General features: G+C 40.5%; 1 protein-coding gene across 1 annotated transcript in view; it reads right to left on the bottom strand.

The window, feature by feature from the left end:
* Positions 1-15,548, bottom strand: part of TMEM266 (transmembrane protein 266) — an 85,826-nt gene that overhangs the window by 6,124 nt on the left and 64,154 nt on the right. Inside the window, exon 10 of the mRNA XM_007462443.1 lies at positions 1,493-1,529. Coding sequence (XP_007462505.1) covers positions 1,493-1,529 — 37 coding nt within the window. The remainder of the gene's footprint in view (positions 1-1,492; positions 1,530-15,548) is intronic.

The raw sequence follows: 15,548 nt of genomic DNA, 5'->3' as shown, positions 1-15,548 counted from the left end.
ACCCCCGCCCACCCCTCTCTGCTTCAGGTAGGCCCCCTTCTCCACAACTCACCACTTGGGCTGGAGTTCTGTCCCCATCCACACAGGGGCCCAAGAGCCTTAGAGGGCAGGGGCCACATTTTACTCAGAGTCTCCCCAGCACTTAGCATGGGGCTTGGCGTATACCAGCGGCCAATAAATAGGATGACTGAACAGTGACTATGGCTGGGTCAGGGGCATGCAAGACCTCCCAGGACCATTCCCCTCACCCTCTGAGATGCTCTTTGCACCCTGCAGCACACAGCCTTGCTCTCAGTCCCTGGTACTTCCTGCCCAGAGACTAGTGACTACTGGGTGTCTGGGAGCTTGAGGGGGAGGGAAGAAAGGCAGGCACAGATGCTTGTGGCCAGGAAGAGGCCATCAGTCAGCCTCAACATGGGACTACCCACCTTCCATTTAAGAATAACCCCCTGCCCCACAGTTTGTTTTGATTTGGCACCAAGGAGCCCTAGGGCCATGTAGGAACTGCCTCACAGGGAGACTGGGTTGGCTGACCCTGGAGGGGTAGGAAAGAAGGGTTGGTACAAACACAGCCTCCAGGACAAAAGAGCCCAGGTGCCAACCTCAACTCTGCAGACATTTGCTGTGTGGTCTTAGGCAAATCCCTAGCCACTCTGAGCTTCAGCTTCCTCACCTGTAAAATGGGAATAAGAAATATCTACATGCAGGTGAGCTGTATGTTTCACTGAGATAATGAAGGTCAAGTCTAACCTGGGGCTGTTCCTCACCTCCCTGAAACCCCGGCCCATGGTGCTCCCTGCCAGCCCCAAAGTCTTGGGTCGTTTCTGTGGCAGCTGCTCTCAGCTGCCCAGCACCTTTCTTCCTAGGGTGTGAACATTCTGCGAAGCCATCCTGACTAATCCTCCTAAAGCCGGTCAGGTGCTGTGGTGGCAATGCTCATTATGTGGGGTTTGCTCCTTGGGCAGGGCCCCAACCTGCACAGCGAGGCAGAGGTGGAGCAAAAGGGTGGTGAGTCAGCTGGGCCTCCCATAGGCGACAGGACTGGCCAGCCTGGGGGTGGGGGTCAGGACTGCACACCCACACGTCCTGTGTAGATCCAGGCCCCAAAGCCCAGAGGGAAGCCCTGATTGCTGGTCGGGACTCCCATTCCCAAACTCCAATTTGCTGCTCCACAGCTCAGCAAGCCTCACTGAGGGGGGGCACTACTATTCACTGAGCACCTGTTGTGTACCAGGCTGAGGGCAGTGTGTATGACTGAATGTTCAGTTCCTCTCAGTGAAGATGTGCTTCCACTACTATTCTCATTTTGGAAAAATTAGGGTTGAGACACAAGACCAGCTGCATAACTTGTGGGGCCCCTTGTTTAAAAATCATTAAGGTTAGGACTTCCTGGTGGCACAGTGGTTAAGAATCCGCCTGGCAATGCAGGGGACACGGGTTCAATCCCTGGCCCGGGAAGATCCCACATGCCACGGAGCAACTAAGCCCATGCGCCACAACTACTGAAGCCTGCGTGCCTTGAGCCCATGCTCTGCAACAAGAGAAGCCGCGGCAATGAGAAGCCTGCACACCGCAACCAAGAGTAGCCACCGCTTGCCGCAACTAGAGAAAGCCTGTGTGCAGCAACAAAGACCTAATGCAGGCAAAAAAACTAAATAAAATAAATAAACTTATTTTTTTTAAAAAAAGCATTAAGGCCCAGAAATAAACCTTCCCGTGTATGGTCAACTAATTTACAAACAAGGAGCTAAGAATACACAACGAGCAAAGGACAGTCTCTTCAATAAGTGGTCCTGGGGAAACTGGACCACTCTCTTACACCATAAACAAAAATTTACTCAAAATGGATTAAGATTTGAATGTAGGATACCCTCATCCACCAGAGGGAAGACAGCAGAAGCAAGAAGAACTACAATCCTGCAGCCTGTGGAACGAAAACCACATTCACAGAAAGACACACAAAATGAAAAGGCAAAAGAATATGTACCAGATGAAGGAACAAGATAAAATCCCAGAAAAACGACGAAATGAAGTGGAAATAGGCAACATTCCAGAAAAAGAATTCAGAATAATGACAGCGAAGATGATCCGGGACCTCAGAAAAAGAATGGAGGCAAAGATCGAGAAGATGCAAGAAATGTTTAAAAAAGACCTAGAAGAATTAAAGAACAAACACCTAGAAAAATTAAAGAACAAACAGAGATGAAGAGCACAATAACTGAAATGAAAAATACACTAGAAGGAATCAATAGCAGAATAACTGAGGTAGAAGAACAGATAAGTGAACAGGAAGACAGAATGGTGCAATTCACTGCTGCAGAACAGAATAAAGAAGGAAAAGAAATGAAGACAGCCTAAGAGACCTCTGGGACAACACTAAATGCACCAACATTCACATTATAGGGGTCCCAGAAGGAGAAGAGAGAGAAAAAGGACCTGAGAAAATATTTGAAGAGACTATAGTTGAAAACTTCCCTAACATGGGAAAGGAAATAGCCACCCAAGTCCAGGAAGCACAGAGAGTCCCAGGCATGATAAACCCAAGGAGAAACATGCCAAGACACATAGTAATCAAATTGACAAAAACTAAAGACAAAGAAAAATTATTAAAAGCAACAAGGGAAATACGACACATAACATAAAAGGGAATTCCCATAAGGTTAACAGCTGATTTCTCAGCAGAAACTCTAAAAGCCAGAAGGGAGTGGCATGACATATTTAAAGTGATGAAAGGGAAGAACCTAAAACCAAGATTACTCTACCTGGCAAGGATCTCATTCAGATTTGACAGAGAAATCAAAGACTTTACAGACAAGTAAAAGCTAAGAGAATTCATCACCACCAAACCAGCTGTACAACAAATGCTAAAGGAACTTCTCTAAGTGGGAAACACAAGAGAAGAAAAGGACCTACAAAAACAAACCCAAAACAATTAAGAAAATGGTAATAGGAACATACATATCGATAATTAACTTAAATGTAAATGGATTAAATGCTCCAACCAAAAGATGCAGGCTCACTGAATGGATACAAAAACAAGACCCATATATATGCTGTCCACAAGAGACCCACTTCAGACCTAGGGACACATACAAACTGAAAGTGAGGGGATGGAAAAAGATATTCCATGCAAATGGAAATCAAAAGAAAGATGGAGAGGCAATACTCATATCAGATAAAATAGACTTTAAAGTAAAGAATGTTACAAGAGTGGCTTCCCTGGTGGCGCAGTGGTTAAGAATCTGCCTGCCAATGTAGAGGGCACTGGTTCAAGCCCTGGTCCAGGAAGATCCCACATGCCAGGCAGCAACTAAGCCCGTGTGCCACAACTAGTGAGCCTGTGCTCTGGAGTCCATGAGCCACAGTTACTGAGCCTGCATGCCACAACTTCTGAAGCCCACGCGCCTAGAGCCTGTGCTCCACAACAAGAGAAACCACCGCAATGAGAAGCCTGCACATAACAAAGAGTAGCCCACACTCGCCACAACTAGAGAAAGCCTGCATGCAGCCACGAAGACCAAACGCAGCCAAAAATAAATAAATTAATTAAAAAAGAATGTTACAAGAGACAAGGAAGGACACTACATAATGATCAAGGGATCACTCCAAGAATAAGATATAAAAATTATAAATATATATGCACCCAACATAAGGAGCACCTCAATACATAAGGCAAATGCTAACAGCCATGAAAGAGGAAATCGAAAGTAACACAATAATACTGGGGGACTTTAACACCTCACTTATACCAATGGACAGATCATCCAGACAGAAAATTAATAAGGAAACACAAGCTTTAAATGACACAATAGACCAGATAGATTTAATTGATATTTATAGGACATTCCATCCGAAAACAGTAGAATACACTTTCTTCAGTGCACATGGAACATTCTCCAGAATAGATCACATCTTGGGTCACAAATCAAGCCTCAGTAAATTTAAGAAAATTGAAATCATATGAAGCATCTTTTCTAACCACAACACCATGAGATTAGAAATAAACTACAGGGAAAAAAACGTAAAAAACACAAACACATGGAAGCTAAACAATATGTAACTAAATAACCAAGAGATCACTGAAGAAATCAAAGAAGAAATCAAAAAATACCGAGAGACAAATGACAATGAAAACATGATGATCCAAAACCTCTGGGATGCAGCAAAAGCAGTTCTAAGAGGGAAGTTTATAGCAGTACAATCCTACCTCAGGAAACAAGAAAAATCTCAAATAAACAATCTAATCTTACCCCTAAAGGAACCAGAGAAAGAAGAAGAAACAAAACCCAAAGTTAGCAGAAGGAAAGAAATCATAAAGATCAGAGCAGAAATAAATGAAATAGAAACAAAGAAAACAATAGCAGAGATCAATAAAACTAAAAGCTGGTTCTTTGAGAAGATAAACAAAATTGATAAACCTTTAGCCAGACTCATCAAGAAAAAGAGGGAGAGGACTCAAATCAATAAAATTAGAAATGAAAAAGGAGACGCTACAATGGACACCACAGAAATACAAAGCATCCTAAGAGACTACTACAACGAACTGTATGCCAATAAAATGGACAACCTGGAAGAAATGGACAAATTCTTAGAAAGGTATAACCTTCCAAGACTGAACCAGGAAGAAATACAAAATATGAAGAGACCAATCACAAGTAATGAAATTGAAACTGTGATTAAAAATCTTCCAACAAACAAAAGCCCAGGACCAGATGGCTTCACAGGTGAATTCTATCAAACATTTAGAGAAGAGCTAACACGCATCCTTCTCAAACTCTTCCAAAAACTTGCAGAGGAAGGAACACTCCCAAAACTCATTCTACAAATCTACCATCACCCTGATACCAAAACCAGAGAAAGATACTACAAACAAAGAAAATTACACACCAATATCACTAATGAATATAGATGCAAAAATCCTCAACAAAAAACTAGCAAACAGAATCCAACAACACACTGAAAGGATCATACACCATGATCAAGTGGGATTTATCCCAGGGATGCAAGGATTCTTCAGTATACACAAATCAATCAGTGTGATACACCATATTAACAAACTGAAGAATTAAAACCATATGATCATCTCAATAAATTCAGTAAAAGCTTTTGACAAAATTCAACACCCATGTATGATAAAAACTCTCCAGAAAGTGGGCATAGAGGGAACCTACCTCAACATAATAAAGGCCATATATAACAAACCCACAGCAAACATCATTCTCAATGGTGAAAAACTGAAAGCATTTCCTCTAAGATCAAGAACAAGACAAGGATGTCCACTCTCACCACTAGTATTCAACATAGTTTTGAAAGTCCTAGCCACAGCAATCAGAGAAGAAAAAGAAATAAAAAGAGTACAAATTGCAAAAGAAGTAAAATTGTCACTGTTTGCAGATGACATGATACTATGCATAGATAATCCTAAGGATGGCATCAGAAAACTACTAGAGCTAATCAATAAATTTGGTAAAGTTGCAGGATACAAAATTAATACACAGAAATCTCTTGTATTCCTATACACTAACAACGAAAGATCAGAAAGAAAAATTAAGAAAACACTCCCATTTACCATTGCAATGAAAACAATAAAATATCTAGGAATAAACCTACCTAAGGAGGTAAAAGACCTATACTCAGAAAACTATAAGACACTGATGAAAGAAATCAAAGATGACACAAACATATGGAGAGACATACCATGTTCTTGAATTGGAAGAATCAATATTGTGAAAATGACTATACTACCCAAAGCAATTTACAGACTCAATGCAATCTCTATCAAATTACCAATGGCATTTTTTACAGAACTAGAACAAAAAAAACCTTAAAATTTGTATGGAGACACAAAAGACCCCAAATAGCCAAAGCAATATTGAGGAAAAAAAACAGAGCTGGAGGAATCAGAGTCCCTGACTTCAGACTATATATAAGGCTACAGTAATCAAGACAATATGGTACTGGCAAAAAACAGAAATATAGATCAGTGGAACAGGATAGAAACCCCAGAGATAAACCCACACACCTATGGTCAACTAATCTATGACAAAGGAGGCAAGGATATACAATGGAGAAAAGACAGTCTCTTCAATAAGTGGTGCTGGGAGAACTGGACAGCTACATGTAAAAGAATGAAATTAGAACACTCCCTAACACCATACACAAAAATAAACTCCAAATGGATTGAAGACCTAAATGTAAGACCGGACACTATAAAACTCTAAGAGGAAAACATAGGAAGAACACTCTTTGACATAAATCACAGCAAGATCTTTTTTGACCCACCTCCTAGAGTAATGGAAATAAAAACAAAAATAAATAAATGGGACCTAATGAAATTTAAAAGCTTTTGCACAGCAAAGGAAACTATAAACAAGATGAAAAGGCAGCCCTCATAATGGGAGAAAATATTTGCAAATGAATCAATGGACAAAGGATTAATCTCCAAAATATATAAACAGCTCATGCAGTTCAGTATTAAAAAAACAAACAACCCAATCAAAAATGGGCAAAAGACCTAAATAGACATTTCTCCAAAGAAGACATACAGATGGCCAAGAGGCACATGAAAAGCTGCTCAAACATCACTAATTATTAGAGAAATGCAAATCAAAACTACAATGAGGTATCACCTCACATCGGTTAGAATGGACATCATCAGAAAATCTACAAACAACAAATGCTGGAGAGGGTGTGGAGAAAAGGGAACACTCTTGCACTGTTGGTGGGAATGTAAATTGATACTGCCACGATGGAGAACAGTATGGAGGCTCCTTAAAAACTAAAAATAGAATTACCATATGACCCAGCAATCCCACTACTGGGCATATACCCAGAGAAAACCATAATTCAAAAAGACACATGCACCCCAACGTTCACTGCAGCACTATTTACAATAGCCAGGTCATGGAAGCAACCTAAATGCCCATCAACAGATGAAGAGATAAAGAAGATGTGGTACATATATAAAATGGAATATTACTCAGCCATATAAAGGAAAGAAATTGGGTCAATTGTAGAGATGTGGATGGACTTAGAGACTGTCATACAGTGTGAAGTAAGTCAGAAAGAGAAAAACAAATATCATATATTAACGCATATATGTGGAATCCAAAAAAATGGTACAGATGAACCAGTCTGCAAGGCAGAAATAGAGACACAGATGTACAGAACAGATGTATGGACACCAAGTGGGGAAAAGCAGGGAGAGAGGGTGGTGGTGGGATGAACTGGGAGATTGGGATTGACACATATACACTAATATGTATAAAATAGATAACTAATAAGAACCTGCTGTATAAAAAATTAAAATCAAATAAGAGTCAAAAAAAAAAAAAAAGACTTGAATGTAAAACCTGAAACCATAAAACTCCTAGAAGAAAATATAGGCAGTAGGTAAACTCCTTGACATTGGTTTTGGCAATGTGTTTTTGGATTTGACACTAAAAGCAAAAACAAAAGCAAAAATAACTGGGACTATACCAAATTAAAAAGTTTCTGCACAGGAAAGGAAACCATCAACAAAATGAAAGGCAACTTACTGAATGGGAGAAAATATTCGCAAATCATATCTGATAAGAGTTAATATCCAATATATATAAAGAACTCACACAACTCAATAGCAAAAAAACAGTCCAATTAAAAAATGGATCTGAATAGACATGTTCCCAAAGAAGACATACAATAGGGCAAAGGTACATGAAAAGGTTCTCAACTTCACTAATCATCAGGGAAATGTAAATCAGAACCACAGAGATATATCACCTCACACTTGTAGAATGGCTATTATCAAAAGGACAAGAGATAACAAGTGTTGGAGAGAAGATAGATAAAAGGGAACCCAAGTACACTGTTAGTGGGAATCTACATTGTTGTAGCCACTGTGGAAAACAGTATGGAGGCGCCTCAGAAAACTAAGAACTACCATATGATCAGCAGTTCTACTCCTTGGTATATATCTGAAGAAAACAAAAACACTAATTTGAAAAGATACATGCACCCCAACGTACATAGCAGCATTATTTATAATAGCCAAGATATGGAAACAACCTAAGTGTCCATCAATAGATGAATGGGTAAAGAAGATGTGATATATACATATACATACATACACACACATATACATACATACACACACATATACATACAATGGAATGTTATTCATCCGTAAAAAAGAATGAAATCTTGCCATTTGTAACAACCTGGATGGACCAGAGGGCATTATGCTTAAGTGAAATAAGTCAGACAAAGACAAGGTATGATCTAAATTTTATGTGGAATCTAAAAACAAGACAGGAGGACCTTCAAGATGGCGGAGGAGTAAGATGTGGAGATCCCCACAAATACATCAAAAATACATCTACATGTGGAACAACTCCTACAGAACACCTACTGAATGCTGGCAGAAGACCTCAGACTTCCCAAAAGGCAAGATACTCCCCACGTACCTGGGTAGGGCAAAAGGAAAAACAGGGGCAAAAGGAAAAACAGAGACAAAAGAATAGGGATGGGACCTGCACCTCGGTGAGGGAGCTGTAAAGGAGGAAAAGTCTCCACGCACTAGGAAGCCCCTTCACTGGTGGAAATGGGGGGTAGGCAGGGGGAACCTTCAGAGCCACAGAGAAGAGCACAGCAAGAGGGGTGCAGAGGGCAAAGCAGAGAGATTCCTGCACAGAGGATCGCTGCCAACCAGCACTCAGCAGCCTGAGAGGCTTGTGTGCTCACTCACTGGGGTGGGTGAGGGCTGGGAGCTGAGGCTTAGGCTTCAGATGTCAGATCCCAGGGAGCGGACTGGGGTTGGCTGCATGAACACAGCCTGAAGGGGGCTAGTGCGCCACAGCTAGCCGGGAGGGAGTCTGGGAAAAAGTCTGGAACTCCCTAAGAGTCAAGAGACAATTGTTTTGGGGTGTTTGAGGAGAGGAGATTCAGAGCACCGCCTAAATGAGCTTGAGAGATGGTCACGAGCCATGGCTATCAATGTGGACACCAGAGGCGGGCATGAAATGCTAAGGCTGCTACTGCAGCCACCAAGAATCCTGTGTGCAAGCACAGGTCACTATCCACATCTCCCCTCCCGGGAGCCTGTGCAGCCTGCCACTGCCAGGGTCCCGTGATCCAGGGACAACTTCCCCGGAAGAACACATGGCATGCCCCAGGCTGTTGCAATGTCACGCTGGCCTCTGCCGCCACAGGCTCACCTTGCATTCCGTACCCCTCCCTCCCCCCGGCCTCAGTGAGCCAGAGCCCCCTAATCAGCCATTCCTTTAACCCCCTCCTGTCTGGGCAAAGAACAGACGCCAGAGGGCGACCTACACACAGAGGCGGGGCCAAATCCAAAGCTGAACCCCAGGAGCTGTGCGAACAAAGAAGAGAAAGGGAAATTTCTCCATGCAGCCTCAGGAGCAGCAGACTAAATCTCCACTATCAACTTGATGTACCCTGCATCTGTGGAATACCTGAATACACAAAGAATCATCCCAAAATTGAGGCAGTAGACTTTGGGAGCAACTGTAGACCTAGGATTTGCTGTATGTGACAGACTAATAACTGATTTTTATGTTTATCTTAGTATAGTTTTTAGCACTTATTATCACTGGTGGATTTGTTTACTGGTTTGGTTGCTCTCTTTTTTTTTATTTTTATATTTTTTTATTTTAATAACTTTATCTTAATTTAAAAATTGTTTTTCATTTTTTTCTCCCCTCTCTTCTGAGCCGTGTGGCTGACAGGGTCTTGGTGCTCCAGCCGGGTGTCAGGACGGAGCCTCTGAGGTGGGAGAGCCAAGTTCAGGACATTGGATCACCAGAGACCTCCCGGCCCCACGTTATATCAATCAGTGAGAGCTCTGCCATGTATCTCCATCTCAATGCTAAGATCCAGCTCCACTCAATGACCAGAGAGCTCCAGTGCTGGACACCCCATGCCAAACAACTAGCAAGACAGAAACACAACCCCACCCATTAGCGGAAAGGCTGCCTAAAATCATAATAAGTTCACAGACACCCCAAAACACACCACCAGACGTGGCCCTGCCCACCAGAAAGACAAGATCCAGCCTCATCCACCAGAACACAGGCACCAGTCCCCTCCAACAGGAAGCCTACACAACCCACTGAACCAACCTTACCCACTGGGGGCAGACACCAAAAACAACAGGAACTACAAACTTGCAGCCTTCAAAAAGGAGACCCCAAACACAGTAAGTTAAGCAAAATGAAAAGATAGAGAAATAAGCAGAAGATGAAGGAGCAAAGTAAAAACCCACCAGGCCAAACAAATGAAGAGGAAATAGGCAGTCTACCTGAAAAAGAATTCAGAGTAATGATAGTAAAGATGATCCAAAATCTTGGAAACAGAATGGAGAAAATACAAGAAACATTTAACAAGGACCTAGAAGAACTAAAGAGCAAAAAACCAATGATAAACAACACAATGAATGAAATTAAAAATTCTCTAGAAGGAATCAACAGCAGAATAATGGAGGCAGAAGAATGGATAAGTGAACTGGAAGATAAAATAGTGGAAATAACTACTGCAGAGCAGAATAAAGAATAAAGAATGAAAAGAATTGTGGACAGTCTCAGAGACCTCTGGGACAACATTAAACGCACCAACATTCGAATTTTACGGGTCCCAGAAGAAGAAGAGAAAAAAGAAAAGGACTGAGAAAATACTTGAAGAGATTATAGTTGAAAACTTCCCTAATATGGGAAAGGAAATAGTCAGTCAAGTCCAGGAAGCACAGAGAGTCCCATACAGGATAAATCCAAGGAGAAACATGCCAAGACACATAGTAATCAAACTATCAAAAATGAAATACAAAGAAAAAATGTTAAAAGCAACAAGGGAAAAACAACCAATGACATACAAGGGAATCTCAATAAGGTTAACAGCTGATCTTTCAGCAGAAACTCTGCAAGCCAGAAGGCAGCGGCAGGACATATTTAAAGCGATGAAAGGGAAGAACCTAAAACCAAGATTACTCTACACAGCAAGGATCTCATTCAGATTCGATGGAGAAATTAAAACCTTTACATACAAGCAAAAGCTAAGGGAATTCAGCACCACCAAACCAGCTTTACAACAAATGCTAAAGGAACTTCTCTAGACAGGAAACACAAGAGAAGGAAAAGACCTACAAAAACAAACCCCAAACAATTAAGAAAATGGTAATAGGAACATACATATTGATAAGTACCTTAAATGTAAATGGATTAAATGCTCCAACCAAAAGACATAGACTGGCTGAATGGATACAAAAACAAGACCCATATATATGCTGTCTACAAGAGACCCACTTCAGACTTAGAGACACATACAGACTGAAGTGAGGGGATGGAAAAAGGTATTCCATGCAAATGGAAATCAAAAGAAAGCTCCAGTAGCAATTCTCATATCAGACAAAATAGACATTAAAATGAAGACTATTACAAGAGACAAAGAAGGACACTACATAATGAACAAAGGATCAATCCAAGAAGAAGATATAACAATTGTAAATATTTATGCACCCAACATAGGAGCCCCTCAATTCATAAGGCAAATGCTAACAGCCATAAAAGGGGAAATCGACAGTAACACAATCACAGTGGGGGACTTTAACACCCCACTTTCACCACAGGACAGATCATCCAAAATGAAAATAAATAAGGAAACACAAGCTTTGAATGACACATTAAACAAGGTGGACTTAATTGATATTTATAGGACATTCCATCCAAAAACGAGAATACAATTTCTTCTCAAGTGCTCAAGGAACATTCTTCCAGGATAGATCATATCTTGGGTCACAAGTCAAGCCTCGGTAAATTTAAGAAAATTGAAACCGTATCAAGTATTCTTTCCGACCACAACACTATGAGACTAGATATCAATTACAGGAAAAATTTGGCAAAAAATACAAACACATGGAGGCTAAACAATACGCTACTAAATAACCAAGAGATCACTGAAGAAATCAAAGAGGAAATCAAAAAATACTTAGAAACAAATGACAATGAAAACACGATGACCCAAAACATATGGGGTGCAGCAAAAATAGTTCTAAGAGGCAAGTTTATAGCAATACAATCCTACCTCAAGAAACAAGAAAAATCTCAAATAAAGAACCTAATCTTACACCTAAAGCAATTAGAGAAAGAAGAACAAAAAACCCCCACAAAGTTAGCAGAAGGAAGAAATCATAAAAATCAGATCAGAAATAAATGAAAAAGAAATGAAGGAAATGATACCAAAGATCAATAAAACTAAAAGCTGGTTCTTTGAGAAGATAAATAAAATTGATAAAACATTAGCAACAGTCATCAAGAAAAAAAGGCAGAAGACTCAAATCAACAGTATTAGAAATGAAAAAGGAGACGTAACAACTGACACTGCAGAAATACAAAGGATCATGAGAGATTACTGCAAGCAACTATATGCCAATAAAATGGACAAGCTGGAAGAAATGGATAAATTCTTAGAAAAGCAAAACCTTCTGAGACTGAACCAGGAAGAAATAGAAAATATAAACAGACCAATCACAAGCAATGAAATTGAAACTGTGATTAAAAATATTCCAACAGGAGCTTCCCTGGTGGCGCAGTGGTTGAGTCCGCCTGCCGATGCAGGGGACACGGGTTTGTGTCCTGGTCCGGGAAGATCCCACATGCCACGGAGTGGCTGGGCCCATGAGCCATGGCCGCTGAGCTTGCGCATCCAGAGCCTGTGCTCCGCAATGGGAGAAGCCACAACAGTGAGAGGCCCGCGTACCACAAAAAAAAAAAAAAAACTTCCAACAAACAAAAGCCCAGGACCAGATGGCTTCACAGGCGAATTCTATCAAACATTTAGAGAAGAGCTAACACCTATCCTTCTCAAACTCTTCCAAACTATAGCAGAGGGAGGAACACTCTCAAACTCATTCTACAAGAACACCATCACCCTGATACCAAAACCAGACAGAGATGTCACAAAAAAAGAAAACTACAGGCCAATATCACTGATGAACATAGATGCAAAAATCCTCAACAAAATACTAGCAAACAGAATCCAACAGCACATTAAAAGGATCATACACCATGATCAAGTGGGGTTTATCCCGGGAATGCAAGGATTCCTCAATATACGAAAATCAATCAATGTCATACACCATACTAACAAACTGAAGGATAAAAACCATATGATAATCTCAATAAATGCAGAAAAAGCTTTTGACAAAATTCAACACCAATTTATGATAAAAACCCACCAGAAAGCAGGCAAAGAGGGAACGTACCTCCACATAATAAAGGCCATATATGACAAACCCACAGCCAAGATCACTCTCAATGGTGAAAAACTGAAACCACTTCCACGAAGATCAGGAACACGACAAGGTTGCCCACCCTCACCACTCTTATTCAACATAGTTTTGGAAGTTTTAGCCACAGCAATCAGAGAAGAAAAAGACATAAGAGGAATCCAATTCAGAAAAGAAGAAGTAAAACTGTCACTGATTGCAGATGACATGATACTATACATAGAGAATCCTAAAGATGCTACCAGAAAACTACTAATCAATGAATTTGGTAAAGTAGCAAGATCCAAAATTAATGCACAGAAATCTCTTGCATTTCTATACACTAATGATGAAAAATCTGAAAGAGAAATTAAGGAAACACTCCTGTTTACCACTGCAACAAAAAGAATAAAGTACCTAGGAATAAACCTACCTAGGGAGACAAAAGACCTGTATGCCAAAAACTTTAAGACACTGACAAAAGAAATTAAAGGTGAGACAAACAGATGGAGAGATATATAATGTTCTTGGATTGGAAGAATCAACATTGTGAAAATGACTATACTATGCAAAACAATCTACAGATTCAATGCAACCCCTGTCAAACTACCAATGGCATTTTCCAGAGAACTAGAACGAAAAATTTCACAATTTGTATGGAAACACAAAAAACCCCGAAGAGCCAAAGCAATCTTGAGAAAGAAAAACGGAGCTGGAGGAATCAGGATCGTGGACTTCAGACTGTACTACAAAGCTACAGTAACCAAGAAAGTATGGTACTGGCACAAAAACAGAAATATAGATCAACGGAACAGGATCGAAACCCCAGAGATAAACCCACGCACATATGGTCACCTTATCTTTGATAAAGGAGGCAAGAATATACAATGGAGAAAAGACAGCCTCTTCAATAAGTGGTGCTGGGAAAACTGGGAAAGCTACATGTAAAAGAATGAAATTAGAATATTCCCTCACACCGTATACAAAAATAAACTCAAAATGGATTAAAGACCTAAATATAAGGTCAGACACTATAAAACTCTTAGAGGAAAACATAGAACACTCTATGACATAAATCACAGCAAGATCCTTTTTGACCCACCTCCTAGAGAAATGGAAATAAAAACAAAAATAAACAAATGGGACCTAATGAAACTTCAAAGCTTTCGCACAGCAAAGGAAACCATAAACAAGACCAAAAGACAACACTCAGAATGGGAGAAAATATTTGCAAATGAAGCAACTGTCAAAGGATTAATCTCCAAAATTTATAAGCAGCTCATGCAGCTCAGTAACAAAAAAACAAACAACCCAATCCAAAAATGGGCAGAAGACCTAAATAGACATTTCTCCAAAGAAGATATACAGACTGCCAACAAACACATGAAAGAATGCTCAACATCATTAATCATTAGAGAAATGCAAATCAAAACTACAATGAGATATCATCTCACACCAGTCAGAATGGCCATCATCAAAAAGTCTAGAAACAATAAATGCTGGAGAGGGTGTGAAGAAAAGGGAACACTCTTGCACTGCTGGTGGGAATGTGAATTGGTACAGCCACTATGGAGAACAGTATGGAGGTTCCTTAAAAAACTACAAATAGAACTACCATATGACCCAGCAATCCCACTACTGGGCATATACCCTGAGAAAACCATAATTCACAAAGAGTCATGTACCAAAATGTTCATTGCAGCTCTATTTACAATATCCAGGACATGGAAGCAACCTAAGTGTCCATCATCGGATGAATGGATAAAGAAGATATGGCACATATATACAATGGAATATTACTCAGCCATAAAAAGAAACAAAACTGAGCTGTCTGTAATGAGGTGGATGGTCCTAGAATCTGTCATACAGAGTGAAGTAAGTCAGAAAGAGAAAGACAAATACCATATGCTAACACATATATATGGAATTTAAGGGAAAAAATGTTATGAAGAACCTAGGGGTTAAAACAGGAATAAAGACAGAGACCTACTGGAGAACAGACTTGAGGATATGGGGAGGGGGAAGGGTGAGGTGTGTTAGGGCGAGAGAGAGACATGGACATATATATACTAACAAACGTAAGGTAGATAGCCAGTGGGAAGCAGCCGCATGGCACAGGGAAACCGGCTCGGTTCTTTGTGGCTGTCTGGAGGGGTGGGATAGGGAGGGTGGGAGGGAGGGAGACAAAGAGGGAAGAGATATGGGAACATATATATATGTATAACTGACTCACTCTGTTATAAAGCAGAAACTAACACACCATTGTAAAGCAATTATACCCCAATAAAGATGT

This window comes from Lipotes vexillifer, unplaced genomic scaffold (assembly GCF_000442215.2).
Source record: "Lipotes vexillifer unplaced genomic scaffold, Lipotes_vexillifer_v1.1 scaffold1456, whole genome shotgun sequence".
Lineage (NCBI taxonomy): Eukaryota > Metazoa > Chordata > Mammalia > Artiodactyla > Lipotidae > Lipotes > Lipotes vexillifer.
This window is presented reverse-complemented; position numbering and strand designations above follow the sequence as displayed.